At 36.2% G+C, this 13,531-nt stretch overlaps 1 protein-coding gene across 13 annotated transcripts in view; it reads right to left on the bottom strand.

The window, feature by feature from the left end:
* CSNK1G3 (casein kinase 1 gamma 3) overlaps positions 1-13,531 on the bottom strand; it is a 163,531-nt gene that overhangs the window by 34,807 nt on the left and 115,193 nt on the right. For all 13 annotated transcript variants that reach the window (XM_073344822.2, XM_073344818.2, XM_073344823.2 and 10 more), the window contains 4 exons: positions 6,267-6,352; positions 6,047-6,131; positions 4,851-4,999; positions 1,844-1,939 (listed from right to left, as the gene is read on the bottom strand). In XM_073344822.2, the coding sequence (XP_073200923.1) occupies positions 1,844-1,939; positions 4,851-4,999; positions 6,047-6,131; positions 6,267-6,352 (416 nt within the window). The remainder of the gene's footprint in view (positions 1-1,843; positions 1,940-4,850; positions 5,000-6,046; positions 6,132-6,266; positions 6,353-13,531) is intronic.

Genomic DNA, 13,531 nt, shown 5'->3' with positions numbered 1-13,531 from the left:
TAACCAGCTATGTACATATGCACATGAATGTATATAGTCTAAGTTTAAACATGTATCTAACAGATTTATTTGGGAATAAGCTTTCGTGGCTAAAAACCCCGCTTCTTCAGATGCATCTGCCACCGGACTCCTTGTTTTTTTTGTGGATACACACTAACACGGTTACTCCTTGATACTTGACACGTTTAAACTTTGCTATTTACTATAGCTAAAAGTTGTGGAGTAGCTAAAAACAAAAAAATGTATACGCTCAAACGTAACTACCAGACAGATTAAGAATCTGGAAATAGCAGAAAGCATAACAATAAACAAAAATAAAAAACCCCAAACCAACTGTTTTTATTATTTTAAGTAATTCCAAAATGGTTATAAGTCTCTTGGGGTATGCAAAATTTCTCTCGAACATAGCAATATAATTAAAAATATGATGAAGACTCCAGAAGAAAACAAGAATTGATGATTACATATGTTTAAAATACAATGCTGCAATTGCACATCATGCATGTTATAGTAACTGAAAATATACATTCAACAAATGCAATACAAAATGCAGCGCACAATTATTATATTGTATATTCCTACCCTTGCATCAACAAAAGCCTGAAATTTTCTGAGAAACAAACTGAAGTATAAAATCACAATACTGATCAAAGTTATCAGCTTACTGTAATTCTCCACTAGTTTGGCAACAAACTCCTAATGTAATTCTCAGACTATATCCTTTAAAATAACTGATTTTTGTACAGAAACCTTAAACCTTTTAGGGCGAAGCTTTTGAAACTAGTCACCTACATTATGTATGCAAATCTCATTTGTATGTATAAAGTGGGTAACTATGTGCATATGCACTTTTTTTTTTATTACTAGAATAAATCACATGTGCATATGCATATTATATATGCATATTATATATATATTATTATTATATATAATATGCATATATAATATGTATATATTATATATATATTATATATATATATATATATATATATATATATATATATATATATATATATATATATATATATATATATATATAGGGTGAAGTTTATATGTTCACTTGGGAAGCTTGACCCTTAAACTGTACAGCATATCAAAGTAAAATATGATTTATATATTTTGTACAGATACTATTTCAACCTTTACATAAAACAGTTTTTGATCTGTAAGAAAGTACTTAAAAATACATTTTTCTCATGACAGCATTCTGGTAATCTCACCTCAGAATTGTACACACTCTGAGCACCAGGTAACAATGGCGAATTCAAACCTTAAGCAGTCCATCTGTTCTTATAGCCTATGATTGAGCATGAAGTATTTTCTCTAAGAAAAACTTGACAATACTTTTAACAGAAAATCTAGAATTCTCACAAATTTTACTGCCTTTTGAATTTACTAAGGTGGCAGTAAACTATAAATATGATGGGACAAAAAATGCAATCTTAGGAAAACAGAACCCTCTAACACTAGTGAGTGATTCACTGTACAGGGTGCAAAGTAAGAGACTGTAAGATTAAATAGAAAAACTAAGGAAAAAATACAGCAATGCTCCTTAGGATGCAGTTCATCAAAAAAAAGACAAAAACCTCCCACTTATTTATAATTACAACTTAAAAACACAATAGCCCTTTATGACCTTTATTTAAGATTTACAAACCAAAAACATTCATGCATTAATAAGGCTACCTTCAGCAAACATAGAAAAAAAATGGACAGCAGAAACTGGTGTCAATTTGAAAATATGTAACACAAGCAATATCAAGGCTGTTTTGGCACAAAGAACCAACTTTATAAAAAGGATGACATAAAATAAAGCTGATAAAATCTTAGGTGAGCAGCATACCTGATTTTTGGATTGTTGCATCTTATCTCTGTGCTGATGTGCTTCTCTGTTTGATGACAGTGCGGGGTCCGAATGAATTGAGCCCACTGGAGTAGGCTACAAACATAATATATTATGTAGCAAATTGTTAAAAAATATTTAAGTTTTTTACATACCAACAATTATTGAATTGTAATCCAAAACATGTTTCTGAACCTGCCATGGAAATGTACAGAGATGTGGCCATACAAAACCAACAGCAAGTCATGAAGCAGATCCTCACTAATTCTTAAACTTGGTAATTGCCTCACAAAAACCAGTATCATGCTCTCCCTTCACAAAAATTTAGGAGCAACTTGCTGCAATGATGTCTGATTATAAAGACTTCACTAGTCTATGCTGCAATGCATTCACTAGTATGCTTAGGACATGATGAGTTATTGTAAAATGGTCCAAATAAGTGTATTTTGTGAGGAGTTCCTTAAATTTTTGTTTGCTTACATTTTAATTTGAAAAGTTTGCCACTACTCCAGCTAGAAGTGTCAGTCCCACTACAGTTAAAGTTGCATCAAGTATCCATTCTAACCTATTTCGGTTACTGATAACTTCCTGTAAGGTTTCAGGCTGAAATCTTCTATGACTAATCTCTGCCCTCTTTGAAAGTATGAAGAAAAAAAAAGAGGATTAAGCCACTTTTAAATGTGAACACAGTGGAAATAAAAGATATTACCATTTTACAAATTTTCTTCTAACTTTTTTTTTTTAAAAAAAACAACAGATAATGAAAATGGCTGGGGTTTGAAAGATACAATTTTGTCTGGGGAGAATGCTTACTGAAAAGCAGTGCATTTCATTGTTCCAGAGGAAATTTGAGTTCACCATCTTATTTGCTTTTGAAAAATTGTTTACCAACTATTCACAATGGTATTTTTTCACTTAGTTTGTAAGATGTGTAGCTAAGGAATGATTCACTGAGGCTATTTTCAAGATTAGCTTAGCTAAGTAGTGAAAGTTTATAAAGTTGTTCAGGACAGAAGGTACATGGGGACTGAGAAAAGCTTCTGTAAACATTTTAAGATGCACAGCAGGGAGTCCCACTTTGATCATTCCCAAGGAAGGTGTTCCTTCCTATAAACGATCTAAGCATGTGTGGGAGAAGGCATTCTGGTGATGTATAAATAGTTCCAGACTGTAGAATTTTAACACACTTCAAATTTGTAGAAGCTAACAGAATTTCCAAATCCTAAACAGGGAAATTCCTACCTTTTCACTTTAAGTAAAGAAAATCCATAGAAAGATTATATCCGTAGAATGTTAAACAAGCATGGGTAAGTAATCAAAGACAGAATGTGCCAAATAAAAGATTTCAGATGCCCTCAAACTTGGACTGTCCCTTTCTGAGTGCTACAAAATATTAACTTCTGTTAAAAGCCACAATACATTTGTTGCTATAACTTTATGTGCAGCATACTGCAGTACTATGTAAATACCATAATCCTATAAAATCATGTACATAAAAAGCACAGTTGTTTCATAGGGAACTGACACAATTTCCGACACTTAAGAATCAATTGTGCACATGATCAAAGTTAGCTTTGAAGTCGCTGCTTCATCCCTGTATACATTATCGCATGTAAGTAAGGACGAAGAGAATATATATGCTGCTGTCTCTCATATTAGATTGTTGGCTCTTCTAAGCAGGGAGCACATTTAGTTGTGTTTTTATACTGCCTAGCACAGCAGGAACCTTATCCATGACAGGGACCCTAGGCACTACTGCAATACAAAATAATCGTTATCGTGTACAAAAAAACCCTCAAACAAAACAATGCTATCAGAATGTTATTTGGGTTGCAAAGCCAAGCCCTCAAAAGTTAGAAAGAGCCAGATTAACAATTAATCTAATAACAATAATTATAGTGTAGACTATTGGAGTACTGACAATCTTAGTAAAATATGATTGTGAGAATAAGTTACGAAAATATATACACAAGTAAATAAGGATACGTATATACAGGAGCATGACATTAAATTTAGTGTAAGTAAAAAAAGAAAATGTTACAAGATTATTTCAAGTTGTAGAAAAAATTCTGTAAGTCAAATACAGAGTTTTGTAAAATGAAAGCTTAGAATAGATAATATTGGAGCATGCAACCAAAGTTCTATTGACTTAGACTATGTTTTCCATGAATTTTTGACTGTACAAATATTTCTGTCTGGCTTTTCTCAAAAAAAGTTTGGTCTTTTTGGGCAAAAATTGAATTTTTGTAATTTTTCAGTGAAAAGACAGAATTTTCTACAGATAACACCCCCACCATTTTCTGATCAGCTGAGACCCTAACTGTGGGGGCTAATCCTTTAGTTCCTGGCAGTAGCCAAAAATGTTTTTAAAAGGACATCTTTATTGAGTATTTTAACAAGATACTTAGAAGCTCCTTCAAGCCACCTGTCTCAGCAAAAGCTTGCAAGCAGCAGCTCATGTGCCTGTCAGGCTGGACAGGCAAGGTGTGCACTTTGATGTCACAAAGGGAATAAGGCTTTAGTATAGCTTCAGCTTACTATAGTTTCAGCTATAAACCTCAGATGCTGAGAAGTGATTTCTCAGTTGCTTAAAACTTTCCCAAAATGAAACCACCATACACTCCCAATGACGACTCTGTCCTTGCAAAGTTTCAAATGACAATCTGTTACTCTTCTCAAAAGATGATTAGAATTCCTACAACCCCCTATTATAAAACGGAGGAGGGAATTTTATTTGATGTTTAAAAAAACACCACACCTTTAGTAAGAGACCCAGTATGAAAAAAATCTCAGACCAAAAGGTGATATTTCATAAATTTCACAATATGTAAAAACAGGGGATTACAATGGAAACTGTTCTGCAGCTTTCACAATAGTAGCTTGACTCATAATCTTAGTAAATTTTATAATATACAAGAAAAATTATACACAAATATTAAGACTAACTATGATAGTTAAAAAAAACTAGACAGACAAAAATACAGCATCTTTGCTTAACTGAACTCACCAGCTGTTTCCCAATCCAGTCATATTCATAATCAAACATATAGCCCTTCCGATCAAATAAGTCTGTAAAGAGTTTTCTTAAGTAGTCATAGTCTGGTTTTTCAAAAAAATCTAGCCTTCTTACATAACGCAGATATGTAGCCATTTCCTCTATACAAATGAGAAATATTCATAATTGCCATTTCTGTTTTATTAATGGTTAAACAATTTCATTAATCATTGGCATTTAAAAACAAACCAAATAAATCTTTAGCTTTCTATATAAAATTCAGATTGATTTTGTCATGTTAATTTACTTTATCAGTTAAGTTTTCATGTTCCACAGCAGTTAATGCATTTTTCCCTTTGAAACAATTATGCACCTATTAACTTTATGTTCATGAGTATCCCATTCAATTTAATGGAACTGTCATACGTCTAAACGTTTGCAGGATGGGAGCCAAATAGACAATAAAAAAAAAAAAATCAACTTTTAAAAATCTATCATTACTAGACGTGAGAGATTTATACAGCAGAAAACTCCCCCCCCAACCCCCCCGCCTTATTTTATACATTTGATAGAAGTTTCTTGTTTAGTCAATTTCATGGGTGCTTCTGTATAGCAAATTAGTTTCATATGTCTGAGTCTTTTACAGAGAAATCAGGGAAATAAAATATCTTTTTGTATAGGAAAATGTAACTATAATACCACAAAAATTGTTAGGGGGACTCAGAGGCAGGAGTAGTGCCCAAAATGAACTGTAAGTAGTTTTAAGTAAGTCAGCTTCAAAATGAGGGTCATCTACCAGTAAGAAAAGTGTTACAATAAATATTTTTAAAAAATATTAAAGCTGGTTTCTTATAGATGAAAAGGAGACCAAAATTTTATGCTTCAGGACAAACTGATCACTATCTGGAACTGGAAATAAACTTCCTCCCCTCTTCCCTCCTCCCCACAGAATGTCAATACATTGAACAATTAGTGATTTTCGGCCTCTCTCCTAATCCCCCAGCTTCAACAACAGTCAGTGACAAAACTCTGTAATGTTTCATTATATTTTAAATTACTTGCATTAACACCATATATTTTATTATATGTATTTGAAAGCCATTTTTCTTAGTAATGTATACAGCCCTACAGTACTAAAAACAAAGATTTACTGCAGCGTTATTTTAAAGATAAATTCACAGATTCATCTTCATTAACACAGTCATTACCTGGAAAGTTTTCGCACAATACTTCGACAGGTGTTGCTCGTTTTGTGTCTCCAATTTTCTGATAACGTTCTTTTAATGTATCAGCCTATGATGTGAAAGATAAATTTATAACTTCAGAAAGTATTTTAGGAGACAACTTTACTAAGGAAACACCATGGAGAAGATGACTTTTTTTTTATTAAAAAAAAAGAGAGAGAGATGAGGATATTAAAAACACTACCTTTAAACCTTGCCACGGAAGGCTCCCTCTGAGAAAATACATAAACATATGTCCTAAAGCTTCCAAATCATCTCTTCTACTTTGTTCTGAAACATAAAATAAAAAGGTTATTAGAACATTATGTCTGCTTAAAGTATACTTTAATTTTTCACATGATTTAGAAAAAGTTTTAATATATTTAGACGTTTAACAACATAAAAATATTATATTAAAGTAGTGCACATTTTTGCCTATTGCGGACCCTATTAAAAGCAGAGTTAAACAGAAAATGCCAATGCAGAATATAGATATGTTCATCTTAATAATACAAGTAATTTTTGGTATAAAAGGAAACTGATCTGATATTTAAAATTACACTTTCAGTAAACATGTCCACATTTTTCAACTATGTTAAATGAGAACAATTTTACAGTCTGTCATTGAACAAATTTCCTTCTTAAAATGATGAAAATTAATGTGGTACATGGAAAAAGTAATATTTGTTCCACATCTATTCACTTTATGGAGTTTTTTAGGAAGCCAAAGGTTTTATTGGGGAAGTAAGAAGTCTTACATGGAAGATCAGTCAAAAAGCACCATTGAGGAAGTGAGTAGCTGTAGCTTATTCCCCTATCTAGCTGACTTTAGAGTGGAACTGTGAATGGAATTACTTTGCAGTAATACAATTTTTGCTTACATTAATGAAGTACTAATCAGCATATTAGAATTCCGGAATTTAAGCCACAGTATTCCATAAAGTTTCCAAGAGAATAAAATAAGAAAACCAACAACAATAAATTCCAAAAGATAACTCAAGTGATTCAAATGTGCAAAATTCACAAGTGCCCCTTCGGTTTCTGAAATTCTGACTATTAAAAGCAAAAACACATTTCTTATTGACAAGGTATTATTCACATTTTAAATTACAGATATCAATATATTTAAGAGTCTTCAATATAGGTAATTCAATGATCTTTAGATTATTCAATTATACAATGTAATACCCCAAAATCTTAAAGCCAATAGAAAAATTACTGCTGCTAGTAAGCATTATCATCCCTCTACTACCGGAGAGGAGGCATACAATTATATAGGATATTTTTTTTAATTGAGGTGATTCATTGGATTGAAAGCAGTTCCATAAAAACACAAGTAACTTGTCAGTCTCAACAGTAAAATGTTGTTTGGTCACCCAGTTTTAAAGCAACAACAGATTACTACTACTACTACTAATTTACTTTATAAAGAGTATAGATATGGCTAATGCTGAACAAATTTATCTAGTCTACTCCTTATAGTAGATCAGGAAGTTCATAGCAAAAAATTTGCCTTTACAGACCGAATCTTAGAGCATTGCCACACTGGAAACTTCAAAGCACTGTCGCGGGAGCAGTCCTGCAGCAGCGCTTTGAAGTGCGAGTGTGGTCACGTGCAAGTGCTGGGAAAGAGCTCTCCCAGCGCTCCTGGTAATCTACCTCCATGAGGGGATTAGCTCAGAGCGCTGGGAGCACAGCTCCCAGCTTTAAAGCGCTCTGACTTGCTGCACTCAGGGGGGTGATTTTTCACACCCTTGAGCCAGGAAGTTAGAGCTCTATAAAATGTAAGTGTAGCCAAGCCCTTAGACACAGTTAGGGGATTGTGAATTTACTTTGCATTGTGATGTCCTTACATTTGACAGTTGCTTCCCTTCCCAACAGAAGGGGTTTTAAAAAATGCTTATTCCTTTAAAAGGATTCGACATTAAAAAGAAACAGCATTTTGACAAAAAGGTAGCATATTTTACAAACTGATTAACTTGGAGTTCTCTTTCAAAGAACAGTTGATGCTTTGTTTCTAAATAGTATGTGTTTCATGATTCAGATTTGCTGTATTTTCCCTCTCATTTGCCATGAAGAACAGTTGCAAGAAGATAATAATGTACTCTTCTGAGTTGGTGTACTTTTTCCTGACAGGTTTTCCTAAGTTCCTGTGGTGATATAAATTTCCATTTCCATGAACATGATTGAGACCACAGATGGGAAAGCAACAACAATTTAAATAAACTCTTCCGTTTCCCTGCAAATGCACTTAGTAATACAGAAGCAAAGAAATGAGAGGTGTCAGACCATAGTATGAAGACAACTGTTTCCAAACAGAATATTTATTGAAGTTGTCAAAGCAATGCCAGTAGTTATTTAAGGATCCTATTAATGGTTGCTTTTATGACTCATGTATTTTAATTAAAGAAAAGTTTGCTGTGATTAATGCTTCTTTCCCCATCTTTTCTTAGGTTATCGCAAATGGTGAAAAACATTGCTACAAAATTTTTGTTCATCTGAAGCAATTTGTGAAGTACACAGAGCAGTTTTTTGTTTAAGATATAATTAGAAAAAGCCACACTGTAGGAGTCACCACTCATTTTAGTAGACCTTTTATAGACAAAAGATAAATGGCCATTACTCGTAGAAGCGAATATGCTGTTCAACAGCTAAACCCATTTAATGTGTTCTAAATTAGAGTTGTCTGAAAAAAGTAGATTTGAAGTAGTTGTCAATATAAGAGGAGATTAAAATGTTCACAAAGAGAAGCAAATTAAAAACACCACATTTAGTAGCATAGATAAAGCTTAACAATTTTAAAACAGCAAAGAGAAGCTCTATTAGCAATTCAGATGAATTTGTAATTTTGCAAGATGAACAAAGAGGCATTCTCTTTCAGAGCTGTTCGGTGGGCATGACAAGAACACACACCGCATCATGCATTAGGATAATGCAGATTGCTCCACCAGGTGTGTCAGCCTTACTCTGCAGACTTGTGCAGTAAGAGGACATGAACTTGTCTCCTAAATCAGGTGAGAAGGGCAGTGCTTAATTTGCAACAGGGCTGAGCCCCAGCTCTTCTAGACTTGACAATTCATAGCCCTGGCACGTCTGAGCTTCCTGCATCAGTTATGAAAGTAGAAAAATTGCTTGAGCCACAGCATCTCTTTCATTACAAATTAAGAACTGGAGAAGGGGTGAGTCAGCCCTGCTTACAGGGATCAGCTCCTGGAACAGGGCACACGAGAGGGCAGAAATTAAAAAGCTCCTATAAGGGCAGATCACAACCTAGTCCTAAATCAGTAGTCCATTATCAAGAAAACTTGACTGAACTTACATTCAAAACACATTTTGTTCAGCTGATCCATCATGCACTCAATTTCAAATTAACTTTTATTGTATTGCATGAGTATATAACATTACACTAATAAGACCTAAAGTTTGAAAATTAATTGCGTAAGTCAGAAAATTCAGAGATGATGAAATTTGGACTTTCATGTGTAATATACTAAAATCACATTGGACAATATGGCATTCTTTATAGAGAATAGAACAATTTTGCTTTCCCATAAAAATCTGTCAGCCTGGGGACGTGCAGGGTCGGCAGCTTCTGGAAGCTAGGCCCCCTCTATACACAGAAATACATCTGCAGTACCGCTTCAGAAAGAATCTTCCCAAGATACAACTGTAAGAATCAAAAATTATTAAATACTATGTGAGTCAGCCAGAAGGATGTGATGGTCGTCAGAAACATTTTTCACAAATGAAAAAAAGCAACTTTCTAGCAAGGGCTCAAAAATGGGGTTGTTATGCCCTTAATTAACAAACAGAGACTTTGACATTCATTTTCTTCACACTACAGTCACAAGAGAGGTACCAGTTTTAGAAAATATTCTCCAAAACTATAACATACTGTGGAGGTAGATTAATTCTACCTTGAAGAAAGAAGTTTTTAGTCAAGAGAGAAAAACAAATTAAGAGCTTTAAATTCAAGATTCAGGCTGTAAAGTTCATATTTTTCCACACACTCAAGCAAATTCTGGACTTTGTCTTAGAAAGTCCAAGAAGATATATATAGTCTCCATGAATGCTATCTATCTCTATTAGAGCTGTTCATTAATCAAAGTTAACTCACACGATTAACTCCAAAAAATTAATCGTGATAAAAAAATTAATCACGATTAATCAGTTTTAATCACACTGTTAAATAGAATACCAATTGAAATTTATTACATATTTTCAATGTTTTTCTACATTTTCATATATATTGTATTCTGTGTTGTAATTGAAATCAAATTGCATATTATTTTTATTATAAATATTTGCACTATAAAAATGATAAACGAAATAGTATTTTTCAATTCACCTCATACAAGTACTGTAGTGCAATCTCTTTGTTGTGAAAGGGAAGGTTACTCACCTTGTGCAGTAACTGAGGTTCTTCGAGATGTGTCTCCCTCTCGGTGCTCCACTTAAGGTGGCAGTACATACTGGCACAGTCGATTGAAGATTTTTGCTAGCAGTGTCTGGTTGGGGCACGTGTGCACAGTAGCTGTCTCGTGGCACCACTGGTGGTTCTTCTAGCACGTGCACACCCCGACCCTCTCAGTTCCTTCTCTACTGTGGAGCATTTAGTTCTTTTACTCTGAAGCAGAGGGGAAGAGGGTGGGTAGTGGAGCACCCACAGGGACACACATCTCAAAGAACCTCAGTTACTGCACAAGGTGAGTAACCTTTCCCTCTTCTTTGAGTGCTGTCCCTGTGGCAGCTCCACTTCAGGTGAATGTAGAGCAGTGCCCTCACGAGAATGGAAGAAGTTTCAGAGTTGAGCCTGTAGCTGCGGCTAGGACTGTGAAGCCTACCCTTGTGTCTGCGCTCAAGCTGAGCTTAATGACATAATGATTAACGAATGTGTGTTCAGATGCCCGTGTGGCTGCTCTGCATATGTCTACAATGGGTACGTTGTGCAGGAATGCTATGGAAGCCACTACGGCTCCTGTCAATTGGGACTTCTCCGTTACATAGGGAGTAGCACAACTGAATACAGTTTGACATCCATTTAGATAGTCTTTGTGTGGATGTAGCCACATCCTTTGATCTTTCCGTCATTGACACAAATAGTCTGGGAGATTTAGGGAAGGCCTTTCTTCTGTCAAGATAAAAGGCCAGGGTGCGATGGACATCTAATGTATGTAACACCACCTCTTGGGGGTGGTTGTGTGGTTTCAGAGAAGTGAATCGGTGGAATAAGGACGATATTTTGAGCATGAATTTAGGGCGTGTCCTAAGAGTCACTTTGTCCTTGTAGAATATTGTGTATGGGGGGTGAGCCATGAGTGCCCCATCTCACTCACTTTTTGTGCCAATGTGATGGCTATCAAGAATGCCACTTTCATAGATAAGTGAAGTGAAGAAGACAATGCTAAGGATTCGAATGGTTTTCTGGTTAGGCATTTGAGCACTAAGTTTCAATCCCTTGCTGGTGTGGCTTCACAGATATCCAGGTACACATTCTGTAGCCCCATTACAAACCTCTTAGTAGTGGGATGGGCAAATACTGATGTCCCATTCTTCTGTTGATGGAAGGCCATTATGGCCGTGAAGTGAACTTTAATTGAGTTCGTAGCCACTCCTGAGTTTAAGGATAGTAGGTAATCCAGGATGATAGGAAGTGGTGCCGGTTGTGCAGATATTTGTTTGGTTTGGCACCACAGGGAAAATCTTTTCCATTTCTGGAGGTAAGTAGAGCGTGTGTTATGTTTCCTGCTAGTACTCAGTACTTGTTTTACATGGTCAGAACAGGTTAATTCCTCAGGACAGACCCATGAAAGAGCCATGTGTTCAGGTGAAGTTTCCCCAGATCCAAACGGAGGGTTTGACCATTGTCCTGTGACAAGAGATTGTATAGATAGGGGAGAGTGAATAGCTTGCATATTGCCTTGCGAGTCAGGCAAGGGAACCAAGTCTGTCTGGGCCCTGTTGGCATTATAAGGACTAACTTGGCCCTGTCGGTTCGTGTTCTGTGTATGACTATGGAGATCAGAGGAATCGGAGGGAAGGCATGTAGGAGAGTGCCGTTCCATTTGATAAGGAATATGTCTCCCAGTGATTGTGCTCCCTGTCCTGCACATGAGCAGAACTTTGGGCATTTCTTATTTGCTCACATCGCAAACAGGGCTATCACTGGAGTTCCCCATCTGTGGAAAATATGATGTGTTATTTTGTCATTCAGTTCCCATTCGTATTCTTGTGAGAACTGTCTGTTCATTGTGTCCACTATGATATTCAGGCGGCCCAGTAGGTATGATGCTATTATAGTGATATTGTGCTTTATGCACCAATTCCATAGTTTTAGACCTTCCACACATAAGGAGCAGGATCATGCTCCACCCAGGCAGTTGATATAGAACATACATGCAATGTTGTCTGTTAGGATCCATAACGTTCTCTTTCTTATGAGAGAAGGAAGAGGCAGCATGCATTGCATACCGGGTGTAATTCTAGTAGATTTATGTGTAAATGTGTTTCCGCAGAGGACCATTTGCCCTGGGTGGTATGTTGGTTCAGGTGAGCCCCCCATCCTATCAGGGAGGCATCTGTTGTGATCTGAACAGATGGTGGTTCCTGTTGGAATGGTACACTGGAGCAAACGTTCATTGGGTTTGTCCACCAGCATAGTGATTTTATCACCTTTGTGGTGGGTGTGATTCTCTTGTTTAGACTGTGTCTTTGTGGGATGCATACTGCATTCAGCCATCTCTGAAGGCACCACATGTGTAGCCTGGCATGTTTTACAATGAATGTGGTAGCAGCCATATATCCCAATAGTTGTAGGCATGTCCACACATGTACCCAGGGACTGTGAGACCACCTATAAGGGAGACCACGATATAAGGGAGGTCATTGTTGTGAATGTGGCCTTGGTAGCGATTCTCTGGACACGAGGTAAGCTCCAATTAACTCTAGTTGCTGTACCAGAGTCAGGGTGGACTTCTTTTCATTGATTTGCAGTCCCAGGGAGTGAAAGAGAGAGATGGTTATTTGAATGCTTCGTTCTGTTTCTGTCTTTGTGGTGCCTTTGAGTCGGCAGTCATCTAAGTAAGGGAATATCGGTATCCCCCATCTGTGTGAGCCGCTACTACCCCAAGTGCTTTGGTGAATACTCTCAGTGCCGTCGAGAGGACAAATAGTAGCACTCTGTATTGGAAATCTTCTTGTCCTACTGTAAACTTAGGAAGCATCTGAGAGCCGGATAGATTATAATGTGAAAGTATGGAATGTGAAGGTATGCATCTTGTAAGTCGAGGGCTGCGAACCAGACCCCATCTTCCAGCACAGGGATGATTGAGCTCAGGGTGACCATTCTGAATCTGTGGGCACGGATGAATTTGTTGAGTCTCCTTAGACCAAGGATGGGTCTCCACCCCCCCCCCCCCATTTTTCTTTTGGGTCAGGAAGTAATGGGAATAGAATCCCTTCCCTCTGGGA

The sequence above is a fragment of the Lepidochelys kempii genome, chromosome 5 (genome assembly GCF_965140285.1).
Source record: "Lepidochelys kempii isolate rLepKem1 chromosome 5, rLepKem1.hap1, whole genome shotgun sequence".
NCBI lineage: Eukaryota > Metazoa > Chordata > Testudines > Cheloniidae > Lepidochelys > Lepidochelys kempii.
This window is presented reverse-complemented; position numbering and strand designations above follow the sequence as displayed.